Source organism: Peromyscus eremicus, chromosome 19 (genome assembly GCF_949786415.1).
Source record: "Peromyscus eremicus chromosome 19, PerEre_H2_v1, whole genome shotgun sequence".
Classification (NCBI taxonomy): domain Eukaryota; kingdom Metazoa; phylum Chordata; class Mammalia; order Rodentia; family Cricetidae; genus Peromyscus; species Peromyscus eremicus.
In genome coordinates, this window is record NC_081435.1 from 11,647,699 (window position 1) to 11,674,332 (window position 26,634).

Here is a 26,634-nt window from a genome sequence, read left to right on the forward strand (position 1 = left end):
GCTCATTGTTGTAGAATCTTGATATCTTTAAATGAAAAATTGTGTGTCCAGGTTAATCTCACATCAAAGCAGCATCATTGTGTCATGATGATGCTAAGTTGTATGAAAAATACCTACTGGATATGCTCCATTAGTCACTAATTTTCAAACTCAAAGTTCTGCCGTTGAGGAACTCATCTCCCCCACACCACTGACATGGCTCCTCCACTTGAATAATGGGCTGCTGACATAACAGTGAATTAAACAACTTAAGATGCTGTTTCCTTTGTTCTTGCTGAGTACAGACCTAAGACTTACCATACATATCTTTCTAATAAAAACAATAAGAAATTTATTACTTTATTTTAAGAAAAGAATATGTTTGTGCTTAGTGAGTGTTATTTTTTAAACAGGATGAGGGGTCAATGCATTTTTATCTGAGATATCAACATTGGAATTACACTCTTGCTTCATCTGTCTTCAAATGGGAGATGCAGATCTATCATAGTTACCAACAGGCACTCTAGATGTTACTGGATAAAATAATTCTAATATTTGGAGAGAGGTTAGAATCATAAGTCCCATGACAGAAGGGGTTAAGAAAACCCTGAGAATCGCACCATGGAGTATGAGGAGAAGGAATAGGAAATAAGAGTGTATTGTTTAAGGGGCTGAAGAGGAACTTGAGTAAATTGAATGGGAAAATTTAACATCAGAGTCAGCATATAAAGGATAAAGTAGGCTGGGTTACATTAGCAATCAAGAGCTTAATTTACTTATGTACCCAGGATATTCCCAGGACCTCTCTTGGGTTCTCAATGCTGACTGCTAAATTAGGTATTAATTAAGCCACAGAGATATTCCTTAAGGGAGACCCATTGGTGGCATGGCCTTGATCATTCCCCTAACCTCATTTTACACTCTTCTCTATCCAAGCCCTATGCTCTGCTCACAGAGACTTTCAAATCCACTCTCAAAAAAAAACCAATGGCTTTACCCAGTATGAATTTCCAGTTTCACTATATGAGGCTATATATTTCACTATATTTGGACTGTCTTAATTCTGTTAAAAATATCATCTGATAGTATATGACTTCTCTTGTAATTCATTTTCAGAAGTGAGTTGCTTATACCATTTAGGGGATTTCCCTCCAAATATCTCCTATTTGTTTTTAATCTTTCCATTGTGCTAAACAAAAACAAAAACATATCCATTACTGTCCTGATCATTTAATGTGTTTGGAGAGTTGCTTTACGACCTAGCACATCCTTTGTGCTTGGGATGCTCCATGTGTACCACAGGAGATGAATTTTCTAGCTATCTTTGTGTGGAGCATTCTCCAAATCTGTTAGGTCAAGTTAGTTAACAGGGTCCTTCAAATCTTCTATGATTCAAGTTTTTAAAAATCTTCGTGTTCTGTCTATTACACAGAGGCCAGCATTGGGACATCACACTGTCAATGAGATCTTTTCATTTCTCCTTTCAGCTTTCTTAGCATATTGCCTATATATTTTAAAACCTTCTTATTAGATGTGTACATATTTAGGGTTGTTATAGAGAGTTGTTTAACCAATTCCGTCTGTTTAGGAGAGACCCTTTTTATTCCTGGTATTATTTCTAGTTGTGAGGTTTATTTTCCTCCACTTGTATTATGCTTGGTGTTGACAGTGTGATTTTTCTATCCTTTCATTCTCAAGAATTTTCTCTTTTGTCGTTTTAGGCACTACAAAATTGAGTGACATTTTATCTACTGTAATTACATCTATTTTTCAATTGGAGTTTTTATTCCATCTATATTTAATATAAAATTCAGTATATTTGGGTTTAGGGCCACCGGCTTTCTATTTTTCTCAAAATTGACTACTTTCGGGGGTGTATTTATTTCTGATTTTTCTTTTCTTCCTTATTGTAGATTTATCAAATATTTTTCAGTATTCTGTGCTAGTTTTTCTATTGGTATTTTTGTTTTATCTTTGTATTATCTCTTTCTTTTTGGGGTATAGGGATTACAATATGACTCAACATGTGTCACTGAGTTTCCGTCAAGGTAACATCATACTATTTCATGTTAAATTTAAGATGTAGGCCAGAACACCTCTATTTCTCCTCTCATCCTTCATACTATGGCTGCCATTTATGTTGCATTTGTAGATAGATGCTACAAATCCTAAATCATGGTGGTAGCTTTAGTATTTAAATTTGTCTTTTAAATAAATTAAAATTTAAAAGTGTTTGCTCATTTATTTGTTATATCTGACCTCTGTCCTTCCTTCAGGTTTAGAATCAAGTTTTCTTCCCAGCTTTTCGGCTGTTTTCAAAATCATTTATTGGGGTTAACCTGCTTTTAGACAACTATAGCAGGAAATGTGTATATGATTTGGAGAAAGATACGTACCTCTGTGCCTTTAAGATTTCAGAACTGTTGTCAAGAATCATTCACTTAAACATTTGCAAGAATTTTTGAAATTATATAAAGAAAACTGTCACAGGCAGGCCATTTGAGGGTCTACCTATTAAAGCCTTTGAGCAGAGAATGTTGACAATGTAACCATCTTTTCTTTTCTATATCAGCTTTGAAGGATTCTTTCCTTTAGAGATAACTGCTCTTGCCTTCTGTTTGTTGAGCTAGCCCCATACAGATAGTCTAGTGTTTTCTGGCCATCATTGCTTCCAACGCAGTGTTAAAATTTGTTTCTAATTTTGTGTTCTGTGGAATTGGTTCTATGATTGTTTCTTTTATCTTTGGTTTCCAGGAGTTGATTATAATAAAAATGAATGTGAGTTTTATGTATATATCTTTTGGATAGGGAGGGATTTTTGAATTAATGTGATCTGCAATTAATATTTTAACTCAATGATCACATCAATTTTTATACATTTTAATGATTTAAGTGTGCCCCGTTAGTAGATGATGAATTGAACTGTATTACTACTATGAAGACACCTGAGAAGCAAATGCTATTATTTTATTATTTGGGTTGAGAAATAAAAGGTTATGAATGATTTACTGAATACTAAGTAAATATAGTATTCTCCCAGAATGCCAAACTTAAATAGCCAATGCTGTGGCTTTGTTGATGACTTAATCTCTTATTTCTCACTGTCTTCCTCTGATATAATGAAATCTCAGTAACACAGAGAAAATTTCCCGTACAGTGTAGTTGTGAGATGGTCTCCAGTTGCCAAAAAAAAAAAAAAAAACCCTGCCTCTGCCTCTACTACTACATATCAATTCTGGACAACATGCTCTACCCATCTGCAATTTGGTTTCCTTTTCAATAAAATAGGGTTACTATGGCAGTATGTCATAGGGTTCTTTGAGAATTATACTAATTAAAGTGCACAAAGTACTGAGAATAATGACACATTATAAGGGCTACATGAGTCTTTCCTTAACAAAATAGCAAGTAAGTTTCAACTGTGTAAATCTAGCACTCTGAGTCCCCTGTGTTTGAATTTGCTCACTTCCCTTCATCCCATGCTTTTGTTCCTTCTAGAGACTTTGTCCAAATTTCACCTCTGGCAAAGATATTTTTTTGAATTCAGACCTAACAGTTCTCTCTGGTTTCTAGCCAACCATAACAGTTATTGCCCACACTTGATTACTTTTAACCTTGTAACTAATTATTCCGTAATATATTATGGAGCTGGTTCCTTCAATATTTAAGATATAGTTTAGGAATTATTCCTTTGAGGAAAGTTCTCTTCCCTTCTAAGACTGAACTCTTTTTGCCTTTAGTTTTACGTATACAATGGGATGTACCAGCCTTCTCTGGGAGATCACAGGTCTTCGAGAATGGAGATTGTCCCTTGTATTCATGAACCCCCCCCCCCCACAGTGTATACTAAAGTGTCCTTCACAAAGCAGGCCCTATGAAACACATTGGAATGAACTGATATTCCTTAACTTAGCTCTAGATGGCTAAAGATCAAGGACCGCAATATGTACTGTGTATCATACTTGCATTCAGTAAGCAGGGAGTGAATTCAGTGCTTCGGTACGTTATGGTAATTCACTCCCCCAATATCAATCAAAATAACATTCTAGAGGCATAATTTTGCCAGGGAAGGATAATGAGATAGTAAGTCCTAAAGGTAGGAGTATGAAGAAATGAGCTAAAATTCCTTTCAGACACCATTTTCTGAATCTGAAATGATTTTTCGGCAATAGGCATTTGCTTGTTAGCAATAATCAGTTTGTGATGAGAACGGAATGCTGATTTTACAGCTAAAGGAAGATACTTGGCTAAAGTGTGACTCAATAATTTTACTGTTTTAACTAAGAATATTTGTTTAATTCTTTCTGTCTCTATGCGCATGCATACTTTAAAAACTGCAGAAGGATTCAAAGCAATTGAACTCAGCCAAGCATTTCTTTCATTCCATTATATGACCAGCAGTGTTGTGTACCTAGATGGAGTTTCTTGAATTCCTAGGAGTTTGAAGTGCTGTGTAAAACTTGGAGGTGCAAGATTTTATTAATTAATTAATTGGTCAATTAATTCACAGCACTGAGGGTGGGACACAGGGCCTCACATATGGCAGACAAGCCCTAGTACAGAGTTACATCACCAAGCCTTGCTTTGTAAAGCTTGTGGATGTAAAAAATATTGTGAAGTACAAATAGGCTCATGAATAATTGGAAAGTTTTTGGCAAGAATTAATTGCATATTCGGAATTTCTTTACAGTAGTTTTAATATAAGACAAAAGGGTTTGAGTTATGGTAGCAAGTTGCTTACTATGTACAGGGCTTATACTATAACTCATTTCATGAAGTAGGTTGACCTTGGGAGACATACTTGGTGTGCTTTTGTTTATGTGTGCAGGTGTATGTGTGAAGATATTTCATTAGTAAAAATTGAAATGGAAGGATGCATAGTTTGCATTTTGGTAACAGAAAAAAAATGAAGTTCTTGATAAAATATGGAAGCTTACTTCTCTGAACTTTTATCATCACTTGTCAGTATCTTTTAAAAAAATGTGAAAGTGTTAAGATTGAAAATGTATTTTTTGCTTTTAGTCGTTTTTTTAATAAAGAAAAACATTTAATTGGGATGGCTTACAGTTTCAGAGGTTTAGACCATGATTTTCATTGTGGAACATGGCAGCATGCGGCAGACATTGTGCTGGAGAAGGAGTTGAGAGTTCTACATCTTGATCTGCAGGCAACAGGAAGTGAACTGTGTACCACACTGGCATAGTTTGAGCAAAGGAGACCTCAAAGCCCACACCCATAAAGACACACCTATTTTTCAACAAGGCCACATTTCCTAATAGTGCCACTTCTTTTGGGGGCCATTTTCTTTCAAACTACTACATTCCACTCCCTAGCCCCCAAAGGCTTGGAGCCATATCATAATGCAAAAATGCATTCAGTCCAGTTTCAAAAATCTCCATAGTCTTTAACAGTCTCAAACTTACATCAAAGTCTAAAGTTCAACGTCTCTTTTGAGATTCAAGCCATCTATTAACTGTAATCCCCTATAAAATAAAAATAAAAAGCAGAACACATACTTCCAGCATATAATGGCACAGGAATATTTATTACTGTTCCAAAATGTAGGAAAAGGATCATCGGGAGGAAATACTAGACCAAAGCAAGACCAAAAGCCAGCTGGGCAAACTCCAAACTCTGCATCTCCATGTCTGATGTCAAAATGCTCTTAAGATTTCCACCTCCTTTTGAAAGACCCCCAGCCTCCCCGCCTAACATAGCTTAGCTCAGCTGCTTTTGAATAAAGCCTGAGAGGTACCGAGGAGTTCAGTTAGCCACCTGGCCCCAGAGCGAGGAACTAAAAGGTCAGAAAAAGGTCAGGAAAAACACCCTGTACCCTAGACAGAAGCTAGGCATGGGCGAGCTCGGGGAGAAACCACGAGCTGACCTGGGGTTGAACCTGGCCTCATATGAATCATCCAATCAGAACTGGCCTCATTTGCATCATTCAATCAAAACCCTGTAACCAGGCTTCTTGCTTCTGTACCCGTGCCCGACCCTATAAAAACCCTCTGCTCCAGCCCGTGGGCGCGCCAGTCCCTTGAGCTTCTTGAGAGACTGTGTCGCCCCGGGTACCCGTGTTCCGGAATAAAGCCTCTTGCTGTTTGCATCTGATTCGTGGTTTCGGTGTGTTCCTTGGGCAAGGGTCTCTCCTGAGGGAAGACTGCCTTCGGGGGGGTCTTTCACTTTCAGTTCTGTTGACTGCAACGTACTTCTTTCTCTTAGGCTAGTTTCCACTCCTTGTTAGCAGCTCTCCTTGGTAGGTATCCCATGGCTCTGGCATATCCAATATTTTGGGGTCTCAAAAGCAATTTAGGCTTCATCTTCACAGCTTCACACAATGGCCTCTCTAGGCCTCCATTCAGGGACACCTCTGACATATGCCTGGCCTCAGCAGCTTTAATTAGTCGAGTAGAGAAATTCCTTACCCCTTTCTTCTGTCCTTGACTCCAGAACCACATCGCTGAAGCAGCCAAGTTCTGCTGCTTGCTGGGGCTGAAACATGGCCCCCTTGGCTAAGCTTGGCTGTCCTGGAACTTGCTCTGTAGACCAGGCTGGCCAGATCCACTTTCCTTTGTCTCCAGAGTACTAGGATTAAAGGTGTGTAATTCAAGTGCATTTGCTATTGGGCATTTGCTTCACGTATACCATTTAGCAATATCTTCTGAAATTTTTTCGTTTTCTCATTGCATTATACATTTTGTACTGATTTAAATGAATGCTTTTTACTGCTGAACCAATTTTCTAGCTCCCTTATATATGTATTTTAAACAGATATTTTAATTCTAATTGCTCTATGACTCTAATTACTACAGGTTCAGTTTCTAGTATACTCACAAGGCAGTTAAGGACCATATGTAATTCCAGATGTATAAGCATGATATAAGTAATTTCAAATAAGCATGATACAATATTTCATCTTTTATGCAGTTTAGAGACAGACAAGTATTCTTTATCTTATAAAATACACTATTTTGTATGTTTGGGGAATTTACTTTACATCTCAGCCAGCAAGTGAATAGTCTATATTCAAATGTCCAAACACATGTGAGGTTTTCCCTGAGTTCTTAGGATCATTGCCTATTTGTAAATAAAGTTTTATTGGGACACATAGGATACATTTATATGATATTGACCATGGCCTCTCTCTACATAAAAGGCAGAGATGATAACTGTATTTATGCTTTTACTGTTTAGTGAGAGAAGTTTACTGATTATTGCGTCACATTTTACAGGCCTTTTTGCATCAACAAGGTCTTCTCGTTTAATAAATATAGCCTTCTGACTTGTTTCGCTACCAACTGGTATAAATTTCCAATGTCAACTTGACATATTTTGTTTTTCTTACAAAGTGTCAAAGCTATTCTTGAGGATTTATTTATAATCACCTCAAGCCTCACTGAAAAATCTTGTTTGGATTTGAGTAGGATTTTGTTAAACTTATGAACTTTTAAAATTTGACATTTTAAAACATTGGCAACTTTTCAATATAATATTATAAAGGACATATATTTGCTTATTTCCATATTTTCAGTGTTACTCAGTGGATCTTTCAGAAAGGATTGAGCTGTCATTTTCTTTGCTTACTCTTAGGAGCTTTGTACTTCAGGTTGACGTTTTAAATACCTGTCTCATTAGTGCTAATGCTTCCCGGTGGATAGATGGCTCAGCAGTTAAGAGCACTGGCTGCTCCTGCAGAATACCCAGGTTCAGTTCCCAGCACCAGCATGGCAGCTCACAGCCATCTGAAATCCCAGTTCCAAAGACTCTGATACCCATTCCTGACATCCACAGGCACCAGATACATATGTTCACTTATATCCACGAGGACAAAATATTCACACACAGAAAATAAGGATACATACATCTTAAATATTCTAATGCTTATTCCTTCTCTTCATAAGAGAAACATCATAATGACAATAATGACAATTTTGACATTTTCTGACACAGTGTCTCTGACTCATTTATATTATATAAAACATATGAAACTGAGGGAATTTTGTTATTTTTTGTTGCTTTATTATTAGAGTAACATTGTTGCTCTTATCAATTACTGCTTAGTGTATATTGAATAAAAACATAGTCCCCCTTTTGACTATTGTTTATATTAAACCACATGGATATATTTTCTAAAGTTGAATCCTTGCATTTTGATACATGATACAATTTTTTTTGAAGAAAGAATAGTAGTATTCTTTAATGATAGTAACAATGACTTCATCATTGAGAGCTTTCCTTATGTCAGTTTCTGTTCTGATTTGTAAGAGCTAACTGGTAATCCTTTAAAAATATATTAAAATATGTAATATATAAATATATTTATGATATATTTTATGTTATTGTATATATTCTCATGTTATTATATATATATTCTTCTATCATAAATTACACCCCAACTGCAGTTTCCCCTCCCTTCTCTCCTCCCAGCCCCTCACCCCCACCTCCCTTCTCCTCCAGATCCACTCCTCTGCCATTTCCCTTCAGAAAAGAGCAGGCCTCCCAGGGATATCAACCAAACATGCCATAAAAAGTTACAATAAGTCTAGGCACAAACCCTCATATCAGGGCTGGACGAGGAAACCCAGTAGGAGGAAAAGGGTCCCACAAGCAGGCAAAGGAGTCAGAGACACCCCTACTCCTATTGTTAAGAGTCCAACAAGAACACCAAGGCACACAATCAGAGCATGTATTCAAGGACCTAGCTCAGACCCATGCAGACTTGCTGAGTGTCACCTCAGTCTTTGTGAGCCCCTACGAGCCCTGGTTAGCTGATTACGAGAGCTGTGTTCTCGACCTTCTTGGGCTGGAAAGACGGCTCAGCAGTTAAAGTTTAGGCTCACAATTAAAAATATGGTACCATTTTTTATAACAATAATTATTACAGAAGATGTCATGAATATGAAAGAGATTGGGTGGTAGGAGGAGTTTGGGAGGAAGACAGAGAGGAGAGAAAGGTTGTAAATAGAGTACTCATGTATGAAATTCTCAAAATATATTAAATAAAAATTGTAGAAGTCATAAACAGCTCCTATTTTGATTGGGGATTCACTTATTTTTATTTGGATTTTAACCACATATTTAGAATTTCACATATTCTAAAGTTTGTTATTGATATGTCTTAATGGATGCTTTTATCCCCAATAAACACACTAATTTGAACATAATAATACTTTTTGTCTCAGTCTTCCTCTGTTTCTTTTTAGATTATAACTTTAAAATTTTTATACTTCTTTTGAGAACTTCATACACGAATACTGTATTTACATCATTTCCTCTTCCTCTCCTTCAACTCCTCCCATGTCCCTTTCATATCCTCTCAAGTTCAAAATACCTTCTTCCATAATTATTGATACACACACCCACACGTACACACACATTTGTGAAAGTTACAGGGTCCATTAGTGTTGCTCATATGTACAGGTACTTAGGGCTGACCACTTGAGATCGGATAATCTATCAGGGATCTCCTCCACCAGGGAAGATTGATTCTCATTCTCTCTCTCTCTCTCTCTCTCTCTCTCTCTCTCTCTCTCTCTCTCTCTCAGCAGCCATTGACTGCCCACAGTTGCTCATCAAGAGTGGGGTCTCGTGAGATTTGCATGTTTTTTTATTTGATTCCCATTTGCTTTAAATATATAACTTCTAAATAATGTAGATTTTGCCTATGACTAAGTTGCAAATCTGTAGCTTCAAAATGCATTGTGGAACTGTTTATAGTTTTCCAATAATTAAATGTTTATCCATATTTTCTATTTTTATGCTTGTCCTTCCTTCTTATCTTTTGAATTATTCCAATTTTGTGATACTGCTTTCTCTCAGATAGCTTATAGTGATAACTATTTCTAGACTCAGAAAAAGTCTTAAATTATTGTAACTATATTAGAATATCTTTTATATTACTACCTAAATTTATCCAATAAGACCTATTCAATTTGTCAATACCCAAGTGTAATATATTGGTTCATAATTTAAATCTGCAATACATGTTTACACAATTTCTTCTACTTCAAAAATATTGCACAGAGGTATTCTGTTATACCATGTGGCTTAGTGATTTTGTATTTTTGTCTTCTCTCTCTCTCTCTCTCTCTCTCTCTCTCTCTGTCCCCTCTGTGTGTGTGCATTGAGATATATATGTACACACACACACACACACACACACACACACACACATATATGAGATGTGTCTGTAAATGATTAAACACATTATTTCTGGGCCATCAGAATTCCTGGAAAAAGAAATAGTGAACATTTCTATTTATGAATGCAAGATTGTAGGCACCAGGAGCTGAAAGGAAGGCTTAAAGCTTATTTTTCAATCTTGATCAATACACAAACTCAAAATTCTTCTGCTTATGATGTTTTGAGAATCATAGCTAGTTTAGGTGGAAAAAGATGAACAAGAAAGACATGATTTCCAGTTTGAGAAGGCTGGCACCCTGGGGGATGAAGGGGTGTCGAGAAACCAAAATACGTGCCTGCAGAGGCCATGGGGCATAGCAGGAGGAGCAGCTGCCCTGAGCTGAGTTTCAAAACATTTATTCCCACTAAAAATCTGCACTGTCTTCCTCCCTTTTCCACCTGACTGTGTCTGCCTGGTTGAGTAAAAGCAGTGCATGCTTGGGTAGAAAATGTATTCCTATTGGGCCCAAAGCGGCCTGCTAATCTTTGCTATCGTTTGGTCCTGTTGCTGGCTTTTAGAGATCAGCAAAACATATGGTAACCTCGTATTTCAGTCCTTAGGTGCTCACCTTTCAATCCATTTTGTTCTGTGTTTTCCAACCGGTATTTCCCATACTCCTCCTCTTTCCCCATCCTTCTTATTACTGCTGCTCTCAACAGTGTTGGTGGAGCTCCTCAACTATGTTTCTTACATTGAATAAATTACTGCACATGTATCAAAACTAAGAAAAATGATGATGGAACTTATCCTTTCAGAAAAACGCACTCCTGCCTATGTAGTCCAAGGTCACATTTGCATGTGTCGGCTGCATCTCTGTCCTTTGAGTGATCGATCAGTGCTCAGGCGATTTGCTAAATAAGATGTGAGAGACCGAATTACACACACTACAGGATTATGTCAATTAAAAACAAGAAAGAAAACGAATTACAGGAAAAATGTAGTAATGGAACTTTGTGTTGTTTCACACACATGAGGCCAAGACTGTAAAAATGTGCCAACAATATCAGAAACATGGCGTCTTATGTAGTTGCTAGACCTGGAACTTATTTATTTATTTATTTTTTTGTAGAAGTTCACTTTGAGTCCTATCAAGATCACGGCCAACCAATATAATTAAATCATTTATACACACACACACACACACACACACACACACACACACACGGCTACAGAGTCTATTATACCAATTCTTTATTCTGGTTAATTTTTTGAAAATTAATCTCTCTGGCTTCTGCTTGATCATGTAAATCAAAAGCTTATCTGGTCCTCCCTGTTTTCTGCCAAGTGCAGATCTGCAGTCTTTGCCTTTCTGCAGCAATGAAAATCCTGCTCCAAAGAGGAACCAAAGGTTGTCTTTTCTGTTTCACAGGTGCCTTGAATTGCATTTATTTACTATCACTCATATACAATTAGTTTTTCAAAAGGTTCAGTAGATGATTTTTTTATTTAGTAGTTCACTAATATCTTAGAGCATCATTTTAACAGTCATTTTGAAATAGAGAGCATTTAGATTCCCCGACATCAACACAGAGTGGACCCTGAGATCAAGTCATCTGAAAATAGAAAGCCAGTGTATGAGCTGTTAAGTGATGTTGAATCAGACGGAGTCCCTGACAGGCAGAGGCTCCTCTGCAGATGTGCTAGGTGACCATGTCATGGCTTGCTAGATGAACATAAAAAGTGAAACCAAGGTAGGCCTTCAGCACTGTCAAATGTGGACAACTTAATATTATACCCCTAAAATATCCGAGGGAGAATGCTGTTCTTGTTCCCCACTAAAGCCCTGGGGGATCTTAGAAACTTCTAGAAAGGAGGGTGCAATGGCAAGCATGGAGTGTCAGCAACTGAGGTTCTAGAGTGCTATGTTGAGGACAGAGCTGGTGGCCAAGGTCAAAGAAGGCTAGCGACCTGGCAGAAGCCGGTAGGATTGGACTTGGAAGACTTTTTAGAGCAAATACACTGAGTCAGGTGTTCTTTAACAGTCAGGTAAAGAAGGACACTGCAGAAGGGAGGGTGTAAGTGGGAGAGGGAGAAGGAAGTAGACAGCAAGCTTTGTCAGGAATAGGAACAGACCAACGGGGCAGCCGTCGAGAGTGCTGAAGCTGGGAAGGCTGGCCAGAAGCAGGTCCTGGAGAGTGGTGTGCTCCACGTTACCAATTTAAATCTGATATCCGCAGGAGGATTGTATGCTTATCTGGTTTTGTGGCATAATTTTAAAAGTTGCAATTTCATTCTTAACGAAAGTTGACGTTTAAACATTCTAAACCCAAGGCATCCATTGTAGAGAAAACAAATGCAGCCACTACTCTCCCACCTAAAATACACTAAATCCAAGTGTCCTGCTATGTCTGTAGACACCATCTGAGTTTCCCTCCTTGTCCCAGGCCATCCCTTCACTTCCAGATTACTCAGAGCCACAAACACCGATGACTGAAAATCAATGTTGTCAAAGAACGTGAGGGTGGGTTTCTAACAGTGAATAAGAACAGAGATCATTTGAAGGCTCTGGGTAAGCACTCACCTCACAGATATTCAAATAGCATTGTCAGTCTTTGTAAACACATCATAATTCACAGTGAGAATTTACAATTTGTAGGATTTATAAGAACATAAATATTTGGGGAGAAATTTTACTAAGACACTAAGTCATTGGAACACCCATAAACCATCAAAACTTGAAAAGGGAAGCACGGTGAGTAGCCACCCACATTTATGTTTTATTTATTTTAAATGATTATCTATTTATTTTCTACCGGTATCTTAATATGCTGTATGTTAACAGAGTTTTTAAAATGATAACAAAATGCTTCTGAATTCTAAACCAATGCAACAGCCTTTTGTGCATAAATTTCCATTAAGCTTTTCTGTACCAGGTATCACTTTCTAAAACTTTAATTTCTTCCATTTCATTTCAGTTTTTTTTCTTATAACTCATTCTTAACAGAACCAATATGGAAAGTGTGCACACACACATTACTCACAAGGAAATGCTAAAAATAGATACCAAGAAAAAAGGAATTTGAAATTGCTTAGTAGTTGTGAACATTCTTTCAAAAATATCTTTTCTCGTAGTTGGAAGCGGCATAAAGCACATGTGTTTGGGGCCTGGTGTTCATCACTGACAATGCCACTTCCTGTGCTTCTAGTGACCACAACGCCTCCCTGTGTTTAATGGAATAGGTAATCTTGTTTTCTTTTGTTTCTTCTTAAAATAAAATTGCACGTATTTTTCATTTGGGGTGTCATGTTTAACACACTTTATGACATTTTAAATGGTAAAACGTTAGCTTGAAGCAACTTTGAGTAACATCCTACCAAGAGTCTTCACATGACCAGCAGGGTTTCTCAAGCATTGCAGACTCATAAAGACCAGTGGGTCATTAAATGCTTTTCCAGATTCAAACAGAGGCAGCAAAATGTCACATGCATCTGGAAGCACAGTTACATTCTAAGCCCAACTGTCACAGTTTTCAAAGAGCATCACCACCATACATAGAAGGATGAACCAAACAGAAGGAAAACGATAATAGGCAGACAAGACAAAGGCAAGACAAGACAAACATGAAGTACACTTGGCATCAAAGTATCTCCAGAAAATCCCCCCATGAACATTTCTGAAAGCAAAATAGTGTTGGCAAAGCACTTTGTGTGTAGCCCTGAAGGCCTGAGTTTGGATCCCCAGTATTCATGGAAAGAAAAAAATTCTTGATGTAACACAATGGCATGTGCCTAAAATCTTGTTCTTGGGGAGGTGGAGTCGGGAGGAAAATTGAGGATCACTGACCAGCCAGTCTCTTCCAGACAGAGCTCCAGATTGCATTTCAGTGAGAGATTCTGTCTCAAAAAGTGTGGAAAGCAACTGAAGAAGACACACTGTATGGAACGGGATATCTCTCTCCCCTCCCCCGCTCCCCCACACACAGCAGAATGGTGTTCGGAAAGCTCAGAGGCTAGAAAACACATTTTTAATAGAATGTATGTATAAAAACCCTCTCTAAGGTTTGAGATAAGTCAGTCTGATCTCCCTATTCCCTCAAAGTCTGCATGGCATGTGGTATGTGTTTTCACTTACCAAATTCATCCTTCATGCAGCCCTAGTCTATCAAAGAGGTTAAAAATTTATAAAACTCTGATGGGATATGGTTTCAATGCTTCACCACGCACCCCATCATTTGCTTTCCAATCTAGATCAGAATACTCTTGCCTCGTTGCCTGCAGTCACCTACCTGCACTTGTAATATTTTCTGAATGCTGTCCTGGGAGTCTCCCTGGAACTTCTTCAGCCGGTTCTGGTTAAAAAGGATCACCAGTCTGAAGTATTCCTGCCATTGCTTGTCCAGCTTGTCTTGCAGCTGACAGAGCTAAAGGCGACAGGGAGGGGAAGAAACACAAGTCAGGAGAGGAGAGGAAATTAATGGCACTGTTCAAGAAGAATGATGGAGGGAAATATAGAAAGCAGCCAATGGCCCGTTCTGTACTGTACGGACCTGACAGGAATTTCACAGTCTCTTGATTTTTCAGCCCACTCATGTGCATTCGCCAGAGACCAGTCACATCTGGCCGCCAGGATGGGGGGTTAATTTTCTCTAAATGCCTCAGCAGTTTTGTTCTAGCTGAAGCAAACTGTGTGACTTCGAAGCTGATGAGTGAAATATTTCTACTTCACCCAGTTTAACTCAAAACCGATAGCCTCAGGACATATTGAACCTTTCTGTTTTTAAAAAAAAAAATCTTTTGACGCTTTTTTGAATGGCACATCAGGTCAAGCCAAAGTTTAAAAAATGCAACCTGAAGACTTTGATGGACATCACTGCATCTTTTTCTTACTCTTAAAGCCTCCTATGGCTGGCGATGTGTGCATCAGAGCATGACAAAACCAAGGAGAATTAACTTAGCCATCAACTGTGGAGGAGAGGGAAAAAAGCAGGGAGGGAATTTCCAGCTAGGACTCCGGTTAATCTGCCTCCCTCTGATCATGTGACATGGAAACATGTCAACATTAAAGTACAAAAGATATAATGTTTAGAAGCGGCACATTTAACTCAGGACCTGCAGAGAGAAGGAGAATGTTCTTATGGGTTCTATCATACCAGGGAGTTTAATATAAAAACCATCAACAGCTTCAATTAGAAAAGCAGCAGTTTTGCCAAGACCAGAAATTCTTTCCTTTCAACAGTTAGCATTCTGTTAGAATTACTATGATAAGTCTATGTTGTAAAGGGATAAATCTAACAAAATTAATAATAAACTCCATTTAGAAAAGGCCCAAATAGTCACATATTATATTCTGCCACTGAAAACTCATTTGGGGTTTGGTAGCATGAATATCCAGTGTCCTTTGCAAAATGGAAAGAAATAAATCTATAACAAACCCCAAATTCATTTGAATATCTCTTCACAATTACAGTAAAACACGTCAAAATATGGTTGTTAGAGGATGAGAGGTACATGAATGAGACACTTTGTAAAACATCCAAGAAACTATGCCTGAATTTTAGAAATCTTGTGTATAGTCACCAAAACATTTTAGGTAAAGTGATTTTAAATGCCCGATGATGTTGTCTGTGAGTTTTTATTATCAATAACCTCATTAGGCTTTGTTACATCCTACACACACACACACACACACACACACACACACACACACACACACACACACGCATGCACACACACACACATATTTAGGCTTAAGATCACAGAAAAATGAAGGCTCTACTATGGGTTCATTTGCTAATTTCATACAAAAATGCCCTTAAAAACACATCTCTACTTAGTTGATGATGAACTACACAATCCAGCATAAATTTGGAGGAATTTTGAATAATTTAGGCAACTAAAGTAAAGTCAGCAAATTAAAGATCACCATTTCTTTGGAAAAGAAGTTCAGTGCAATTTTTCCTGAAAATTGCTTTTTTGTAACATAAGCCAATTCAGATAATTAACGGCAGGTGGTGAACTGTGTGTTGATATACTCATTATTGCATTTGGAAATGTTAGTTTTCATGCGATATGCATACAAGTACATGAATGGTCACAGTGAAACTCTCATAACTGTGGCAAGGACAGGGGGAGGAGCTGGGTACTAAAGTTGTATAGTAATATGGAGAAGTTAGCCTTGGCCCTGCGTTATCCAAGGTATGCATCGATGACTTTAACAACTTGTCGGTTTGGATCAACAATAATGTGCGCAAGAGCCCTGTATTTAAATTATAAGTTACTTTGGTCTGAAACTGGCCAAGGCTACAGAACCCACCAGGGAGAACTGACTGGAACCAGTCACAGGAAAAGCAACGATGCCAAAGGTTCTGCAGATTTATTTCTTAACACAAATTTTGAAAACTTTGTGACATCGCACTTGATTCTAAAGTCCAATAGGATCTGGCAGACAGGGTAGTTTGTTTTTGAAGTGCAAAGGGAGAAAAGGGTAGAAAATGTCTTACTTTTTTTATAAACTAAAATTATCAGGAAATTATCTTGGATTGTACAGTAACTCATCATCGAATACTATACCTAGAAGCTATATTAAAACACACTGATATGTGTTAAAACATATATATTCTGGTTCAATAGGCCAAAGGCTGAGATAAATATTCTCAGTAAAGTGGCTATATAATAATAAATAAAAGTAACATGTTAATCAAAACCTATCTATAAATAGATCTTTTGGGGGTGGGGGATAGAGGCTATGTAGATTTAACAAAGTTTTCTTGACAAAAATAATTCTTCAGTTTTCTTAGTTCCTTCCTGAGTAGATCACAGCTTCTGGCTTTCTGCTGGAGGCTCCTTCACATAGCCTCTCTGCCTGCCTACTGTTTAGAGGTCAGTATTTTTAAGAGTTTACTTACTTTTAACTTAAAGCTCATATTCCAAACCATGATGTCATCATGACTGGAATCTAACCACTCCCCTCGCCCACTTTGCCTTTGACATTCGATAGTGGTTTCTGGTTAAGGGTTGTCAAGAAGATTTCTACAAACAACCTAAGTGCTGCAGATCTGAGCCACAGACGGCTTGGAAAATAGGTTGTACTGTGAAATGAGTACTTACCTAACACCTGTCAGATGTTAATAGGAAATGAATTATAAAACTTTACGCACATATCCCATGTTTCTATTGGGTTGTGTACTTACAGGTTGCTCTGTTATATTATTGTAATATGAAATTTTCAAGACACAAGTAAATGGAAGCCTACCCCATTTAGAGATAGAATAGGTTATACACAGTCAGGACAGTGAATATTCACAGTACTAAGCCTGAAATAACTGTTTTAAGTGGGTGACTTTGGGGTGATCTCTTTTAGCCTCATCAGGAAGCATCAGATAGTTCACTGAAAGGCATGGTGTTAGATGGCATGCTAGCATGGGTCAGGCCCTGCTCTTGATCCCTGGTGCCACCAAACAACACCAAACTCCACAGACCGTGAAAATAAGCTAAAATACTGCCTTTCCATGTTTCTTTCTGGAGTATACTTTGCACTTGAAGCATGTGATTATCTGGGAGCTAGCTTAGCACTTAGAAGACCTTTTTTCCCAAGAGATGCCAGGGTACTGGAAACAGCTCCGTGAATAAAACCTGCCTATCACAGGGAATGATAAATCAATACTGTAGTAGCCAGAAATAAGACAGAGATGGGCAGCAGAGTTTGCACAAGTGGAACTCCTTGACTTCTCTTAACAACGTGGCTGGATGGTAGTGCTTCTCATGCCCACAAACCAACTGAGGAGAAGCAGCAGCTGGACACTAATCTATTTCTACTCGTCTGTCTGTATTCTTGCTTGAAACAACCACAACGGCCTTAAGTCTATCAAGATGGGAGCACACTTTAAAGTCCATCAAGTAGAGAAGGTCATTAAGAACCAACCCAGAAAGAATAATACCTCAACATTTTTGAAGTTTGGGGAAAATTCGTAACTACCAGACAGACGCAAGAAAGAATTGAAAATTTATGAAGAGACCACTACAGAAAACCACAACCAATCAAAATGTAGAGTTGTAGAGCCTAGTACCAGTGGGTACATACACAGTACAACTCCCACACCTAAGGCTCAGGGAACATTGTGAGAGAAGAGGCAGAAAGATTGTAAAAGCCAGAGGACCGGGGAGTGTGCTGTGAGATTGTGTCTCCTAGTAGTGTCAGAATCTACACCCACAAAGTCTCGTCAGTGTGACTGCCCTAAGGTGAGACAAACAGTACAATAGCATGGACATGCTCAGCTGGATGAAGCAGAGCCCACAGGCTTCAACCCCACACAGGAACTATAGGCAACTGAGGAAAGCTGGAAGTGAAAGAGGCAGCCTTCCCCAAGGAGGAACACACCAATTTGTTGTCCTATGTCAAGTGGTCAGCCCTGAAACTATACGTACGAGTAACATTATATGGACTGAGCAGATTATATTTAGGAAATCTATGCATATAAATATATGCATGCAATAACAATTAGTGAAAGAAGGGACTATGACTTTGAAGGAGAGCCAGGAGTACTATGGGAGATGGTTTGGAGGGAGGAAAGAGAAGGGAGAAATGGTGTAACTATAATCTCAAAATTTTTATAGCAAAATAGACGCTTAACTTAGAAAGCTGCTGCCTCCCAGTTCCTGCCCTGCTTGAGTTCCTGTCTTGACTCCCTCCAATGATGAACAGTGATGTGGAAGTGTAACCCAAATAAACCCTTTCCTCCCCAGTTTGCTTTGGTCATGGTATTTCATCACAGTCATAGTAACCTAAACTATGATGAATTAGTACTGCGATTGTGCTACTAACCATGTTTTTAGGAGGATTGTGGAAAGGTTTTGAAAATTTGGACTAGAAAATCCAGAGTATTGAGAACTCAATGGATGTTCTGCAGCAGCTTGGAGGATAAGAATATTGAGAACAGCCCAGACTATGGAGGCCTGGCTTGCGAAGTTTCAGAGGGAAGCAAAGGCTCTGCTGGGCCATTTGTGTAGAGAACCTGTGGTTCTGGTTATCTGGGGATGAAAAGCCAATTGTATTTAACAAGAGACCAGAACCACTGACGTAAAACCTTTGCTTTACGGGGACAATCAATGCGGGTCAGCTGGAGATGAAAAACTAGTGGTAATTAAGAAGAGACCAACATGATTTGAGTGAAATCTCCTGGGAAATGTTTCCCAAGAGCACACATAAACCATGTTCCAGAGGTAGCTAAGGTTGTACCTTGTGCTGTTACCCAAGCTTAGTCGTGTAAGAATCATCCAGGTGGTTCTGGTTATGAAGGCATGAAGGGGTCACGGAGAGCAACTGCGGCTTGGCACTGGGAGAGGCCAGGGGAGGCCATTGGTGGAGGTGAAGCTGGAATATCAGTGGAAACCCCACATTGAAGGGGTCATGGAGAAAACTTGAGGCTTTGCACCATGAAAAGAGCCTACGACAGGCTATTGGCAAAAGTGCAGCCCAGTTGCAGAAGACCTCAGCACTTTGGAGATGCTAACACCATGGGATGAACACCAAGGATAGCAACAGTGTTGAAGTGGAGCCAGCCAGAGCCGAGAAGACAAGCTATGTGTGCTTCAGAGGACAGACCCGGAGAAGTGACCCAGTCCTCTTGGAGGAGCCCAGAAGATAAGGAGTGAATCCCAGATAATTGGATTTAGAGTTGTTTATGTTTTTTGAGTTTGGTTTTGTTTTGTTGAGACTGTTACTCTGCCCTGGTTCTTCTCTCTTGAGGTAAGAAAGTATTTAAGTATTTATTTTATTTTCGATTTGATAGGAGCCCATAGTTGAGAGACTTTGAATTTTAAAAGAAACTGGCTATTTTAGAGACGAAATTTTTAGGTGTGTGAGTTTTTAAAGATTGTGGGATTTTAAAAAATTGGAATAGTTTCTACTGTGATGTTCCTATTAATGTGATGTCTTGGAGATGAATAAGAAAGGAAAGGTTGTGGCTTAATTGTGATATGTTTGTATGTCAAGCTGATAAGGGGGTCTGTTGTGCTGGTTAGTTTCATGTTAACTTGATACAAGCTAGAGTCACTGGAGATGAGGAAGCCCTAACTGAGAAAATGCCTCAATAAGACTGGACTGTAGGCAAGCCTGAAGAGCAGTTTCTTAATTAGTAATTGATATGAAAGGGCCCAGTCGCTGCAGGTAGGGTCATCCCTGGGATGTTGGTCCAGGGTTCTATAAGAAAGAAGACTGAGAAAGTCATGAGGAGTAAGCCAGTAAGCAGAACTTCTCCATAGCCTATACTCAAACTCCTGCCTCCAGGTTCCCACCCTGCTTGAGTTCCTGTCCTGGCTTCCTCCTGATGAACAGTGATATGGAAATGTAAGTTGAATAAACCCTTTCCTCTCCAGTTTGCTTTTGGTTGTGGTGTTTCATCATAGCAATAACAGCTCAAGCTAAGTCAGATGTGTTCATCTTTGATGGTAGGTAATAAATCAATATGCTCCAGATTCACTGGATTGGTAAATATCCAGGAAGCTGTACAGATTTGTGTATAGTTTCCCACAAAGACTGTGGGGATCAACTTGCCATTTTGTGCAAAAGTTGAAGACATTATATGGGTTCTAGATCAGAGTTCTCTGAGTGTTTTTTTGAGACCCTGTGTATCGCCATCACCATCAGCTCAGCTTTTTCTAGATATATGGCCACATTGATCGACAGAATCAGAAACCTTGGGGCTCATCATCAGGGTTTTTTTTTTTTTTCCAATAGACTATTGGTGTAATGTGCGATGACACTTCACGGTTTCTGTTCTGAAAAAAGAAAAAAAAAAATCAGCATATCCTCTCAAGGAACAACAGCAGCAGCAACAACAACAACAACAAAGCACAAAAACCAAACCAAACCAAACCAAAACAAACCAAAACAAAACAAAACCAACTGCTTAAAATGGTGAAAATTTGAAACAACTTAGTTATCTACCACTGGAGTCATGAGCACCTGTCTGACGTATGTCTATAACCCAATGCTTATTAGTCTTTAAAATAAAATAGACATGCAAGACTTTCAAATGCTATGTATAGTACAGTACTATAGGATGTTTGAAAATTGAAAAATAATGCTGTGTACAGTAACTTGATTGTTACATAAGACAGAATTAAGGTAAAAACGGGATGGCAGAACTGAAGGAGTGCTGGTGGTCAACTCTGAGAAAGAAAGGGGCTCCCATTAGGAAGCACAGGTGAAGGGAAATGCAAGCCCTGTATTCATTCAAACATGGAAAGCTGGCGTCTGCACAGACAGGGGTGATACAGGCACATGCTTATTTACTCATTATTTACATATGCCCTTAACTTATCCTGTACTGAATTCTTTTATTAACAAATAAGAACCATCATTTAAGCTGACGTTTCTGCGAGGAGGCACCAGCCATTTTCTGTGGCTTGAAGTCATTTACTTTGGAGAATCTATTATAATTTGGCTTTCAAAACAGTATCCTATTACACATGACCATCTGCTGACTTATAAACCCGGATTGTTTTTTGTACAAAAAGATTTTAGTCATGTTTCTGTGCAGTGTTATCTTACCTACAATAAAAGAACTATCCAAAATATTTAATGAATTTATATTGCTACAGAATTACAACTTTTAGATGCTTCAGATTTTAAGATATTTATTTCTATTCCAAGCCATACCATTAAGATAGTTCTTGAATAGCAATTTTATAATTTATTTCACAAAATTAAAGACTAACCTAAGATTTTTAATTTCCTAGTCTTAAAAGGCAAAAGCAGAGTTCAGATATCAAAATTCATCTTCAAAAACATAAACCTTTGTAATCTTGTGCGTAAATTGTATGTGATATTGAGACAGTAACAGACTAATATGTTTTTACTTAAATTTTTCTTAAATTGTCTGTGGATTATGGAACATAAATATCATTGCAACCATGCTTTAGATAAAATTAAATGATTTTTAGAGACATATGGTGCCAAAAATTAACTCCACAAAGCACATAATTCAACTGGCTTTTGCAATTTACAAACACTGGAAAAAAAAGAAGGGATATTTTGAGGAAATAAGAAGTGTCCTTTTAATGAACTTCTGCCTTCAAGAATCAGACATAACAAGAGACTTTTCAATTAAAATACAAATACCATATGTGACTTATCCGAACAATGAACTGTGATCGCATTTCCAGAAAACAAAGACAAACCAATACTGAACAAAACAAAACAAACAGAAAAAAACAAAAACAAAAACAAACAGAAGACTCTACATGGCAGGGCTCATTCTAACTGGAGGGAAAGGTCAAGGTCAGCCTTTGATCTATGTTTTACCCAGAAATGATTTGTTAATCATTGGTCTAATGAAAAGATAGTTGATCTAGATGACTATATAAAAAATGTATTCTGCAAAATTACACTTTTTTTGGAAAAGTAGGTTTGTATGAACAAGGTGGTAGATAAAAAGACCACAGAACACCCATATACTAAAGAGTAAGTAGTGCTAGAGTATATATGTGTGTGTGTGTATACATATATGTATAACATAATTATATAATACATATTAAGGATTATACATTTATATACTATATATAATGTATATATGTTTATATTATATATAATATTTAGCACTCATTAACAACAAAAGTAAATTTGCAACTAATGAGAGGTGCTTGTGTTCTAACACAATATTACTAAAAGATACATTATTAATATTTGATGCTATTTATGCTGAGGAATTATAGTTGGAATGTATTAAAAATATTTGTCTTTCATAATTGAACCATTAGGGTGTTATAAGAGCAGAGGACTTTGTATGTATAATAAAAATGCTGCAGGTCATAACATATAATGATCCTGGACCCAGGCTCAGACCTTTCATGCAGAGGTGAGGGCACTGTGTGGCATGATGACATGCATAATGCAAAACACATGGATTGTGTTTTCAGAACCGAGGTTGCAGAAACATTTCAGGCTCCTGGTGCTTTCAATCAGAATTAATAGTTATTGTTGTACGTTCAGATACATTTTACTGTTGTCAGATTTTTGAGACATTACCTCTGGTTTGAGACACCATGTGGGGCTATGGTCCACAGTCTCAGAAGATCTGATGAAAACTCTGGTCTTTGTTTGATTATTGTAAGTAGGAATCACTCATCAACTGTAACCAGTGTGCTGATCTACTCTGGGGTTCTGATACTACAGGACTGTTCACAGATATCCAGGAAAGGGTCCATTAGACATCTTTATATTTTTCTTTCAATTTTGCTTTGGATCTAAAAAGTGTTCCAATGAATTTCAAGTCTATTAAAAGGGCATTGGGGTTAGAAACGGGAGTGGTTATTTTGCAATGATAATGAGTGGCACTTGTCAAGGGTTGCAGATTTTCTGAAGGATGCACTTGTATGCACAAATCAACACACCCCTGGCACCAGAAAGTTTGCGAGTTCATCCAAGTCCTTTAGAGAACTTGGGAACTTTGTGGGTATAAAGTGGGTGGTCATAGTGGAAATGTTATGAAGGATATTTATGTTGGGAGAAAATGAAATTATTTCAGACCATCTAGTTGTATTTCTTATTGACAAACACAGTGAGGAATTTACTCCCATTGCAGAAGCATGTTTTGAATTCCACATACTTGGTAAAGAAAAATGCTGCCTCCTTTACATTCATACCTTTAGGAATAAAGTTAAAATAGCACCGAAAGGTTTGAAAGATATGGTCAAGGCCACTTGGGGCAAAAACCAGTATCTTCCTACACAATAGAAAAATAACCCGAGAGTAAATAGATGAGGTAAATATATTTTAGATTTAGATAGATGATAGGCAATCAAAAGATATAGGTGTTTATTTATTTGCACTAGACTATTAAAGTTGTAGTTATAATTCCAACCTTCTTGTTAAAAGCTTTTACACACTGAAGCATATTGCTTTTATCAATCTCTGACAGATAAATAAAACTGATAAGCATAGATATGTGCATGCAATTTTAATTCAGCAGAGAGCTGTGATGTGCAGCTCTCAGGCAAATCGCATAAACCTTTTTTTTTTTTGTAATAACCCAAACAATGGAAATTACAAACTACTCCACAGATTTTTTTTTTTTTTTTTGGCAAGACAGAAATGACAGATACACAAAATCCTGTGAATACCGATCTTTTTATAGTTTTCTTACAAAGCTCTGTATATACAATGTATGAATCTCAGAATTAATGAGATACTTCTTTAACCTGTTCCACAAGCTGGTGTGAATATCACAAAGCTTATGTCTGGAAAGACATGATGCTATCTGCATATATATTCCTCAAATGCATTTTCACATCTGTAACTGGTCTCTACAGAAATAAATATTGAACTATTCTGCTGTTTAAACTGTATAGAGTCTAGTACATCTCAAAAATGCTTTTCATAGAACCTCTGTTACCATATAGACTCTGATAGCATAGCATGAAAAAAGACTATCTGTGATAAATGCCTAAGCGTCATATCAAATAGCTAACAATGTTGTTTATCACTTTGTGCAAATACAGACATTTATTTATTTTATGTAATTTATATTTTATCAAAGAAACAAGAGTTTATTTTGGCCCAAGTTTCAATGGTATAGTCCACCTTGGAGAGGCAATAGCAGTGGCAGCAGCTTGAGTCAGCTAGCATACAGCATCTGTACCCAGGGAGGAGACAGGTGGGTCATACAGCTTCTGTACCCAGGGAGGAGATAGGGAGTCACACAGCATCTGTACTCAGGGAGGAGATAGGGGGTCACACAGCATCTGTACTCAGGGAGGAGACAGGTGAATGCTACTGCTAAACTCATATTCCCCATTGTATTTTCATTATTTTTTAGCCTGTAAGTTGTGTATGATGTATTTTGATTACAATCACCCCAGTTACCATCGTTGAACCCCTATCTCTTCCTAACTGCATTCTTTATAATTTTAGTGTACTCTATGACCTATGAAAGCACTAAGTTAATCTTCTTAGATACTGAATTGTGACAACAAGCCTCATGACTCTCTGTCTTCTTAGTTTTGTAAATATGTGCTTCTGGAGTAAGATTATTTCATTTTGACTGAAATTTGACCAAAAGAAGTCACTAATAACTCATGTATTTTATTAAATTTTATGTTTAAATCTCATGAATGGCTCCAAAAGAAGTGATATTTCTGATATTATTCTCTGAGATTTTAAAGAGATGTTAAACCAATTGTAAGAATTTAAATTTATCAAAAACATTATTTTTAGCACTCTGTTTCTCCCTATTCCCATGACATCTTCATTTATCATGGTAACTCTTTTCTTGCTCTCCCACTCTGTCCCTGTTCCAACTCGAACCTCCTGTTCCCCTATGTTCTCATCCCCCATCTCTTGCCCTCCATTACCTGCTTCACCCCCAGTTTGCTCATGTAGATCTCATCTATTTCTCCTTTGCTGGGTGACACATGCATCCTTCCTAGGGTCCTCCCTGCTAGCCAGCCTCCCTGGAGCTGTGGGTTGCAGTCTGGTTATACTTTGCTTTACATTTAGTATCCACTTACGAGTGAGTACATACCATGTTTGTCCTTCTGAGTGTGGGTTACCTCACTCAGGATAATATTTTCTAGCTCTATCCATTTGCCTGTAAATTTCATGATGTCACTGTTTTTCTCTACTGAGTAGTACTCCATTGTGTATATGTGCCACATTTTCTTAATCCATTCTTCAGGAGGAGACAGGTGGCATCTAGGTTATTTTTAGGTTCTGACTATTACGAATAATGCTGCCATGAACATAGTTGAGCAGGTGTCCTTGTGGTATGATTGAGCATTCTTCCCAGGAATCCACAAGGATGACCCCACCTTAGACTACTGGCAATAGTTGAGAGGGTTCCTGAACTGGCCTACTCTGTTGATCAGATGGCTGAATATGCTAACTGTCATCATAGGGCCCTCATCCAGTGACTGATGGAAGCAGATACAGAGATCCATGGCCAAGTGCCAGGCCAAGCTCCAGGAGTCCAATCAAGGAGAGAGAGGAGGGATTCTATGAGCAAGGGACATTGAGATCATGATGGGAAAATGTACAGAGATGACCAGCCAAACTGGTGGAAATGCATGAACTGTGGACCAATAGCTGAGGAGCCCCCATGGTACTAGACTAGGTCCTCTGGATAGGCGAGTCAGTTGTTTAGCTTGAACTGTTTAGGGGGCCCCCAGGTAGTGGGATCAGTACCCATTTCTGATGCATGAACCAGCTTTTTGGAGCCTAGTGCCTATCCTAGGACACTTTGCACAGCCTTGGTGTAGGGAGGAGGGACCTGGACCTGCCTCAACTGAATGTACCAGGCTTTACTGACTCCCTATGGGAGACCTTGCCTTGGAAGAGGTGGGAAATGGGGGGTGGGGTGCGAGAGAAGGCTGGGGGGTAGAAGGAGGGAGGAGAGGGGAATCTGGGGTTGGTATGTAAAATGAATAGAAAATTTCTTAATAATAATAAAAGGAAAAAATAAAAAAACATTATGTTCAGCATAAAAACATTGTTCAAATCAGTTCTTGCTAAAGACACAGCTGCTGGTGGAGTTTCC

At 38.1% G+C, this 26,634-nt stretch overlaps 1 protein-coding gene across 1 annotated transcript in view; it reads right to left on the reverse strand.

The window, feature by feature from the left end:
- Positions 1-26,634, reverse strand: part of Ccdc178 (coiled-coil domain containing 178) — a 343,274-nt gene that overhangs the window by 22,315 nt on the left and 294,325 nt on the right. Inside the window, exon 22 of the mRNA XM_059246058.1 lies at positions 14,389-14,523. Coding sequence (XP_059102041.1) covers positions 14,389-14,523 — 135 coding nt within the window. The remainder of the gene's footprint in view (positions 1-14,388; positions 14,524-26,634) is intronic.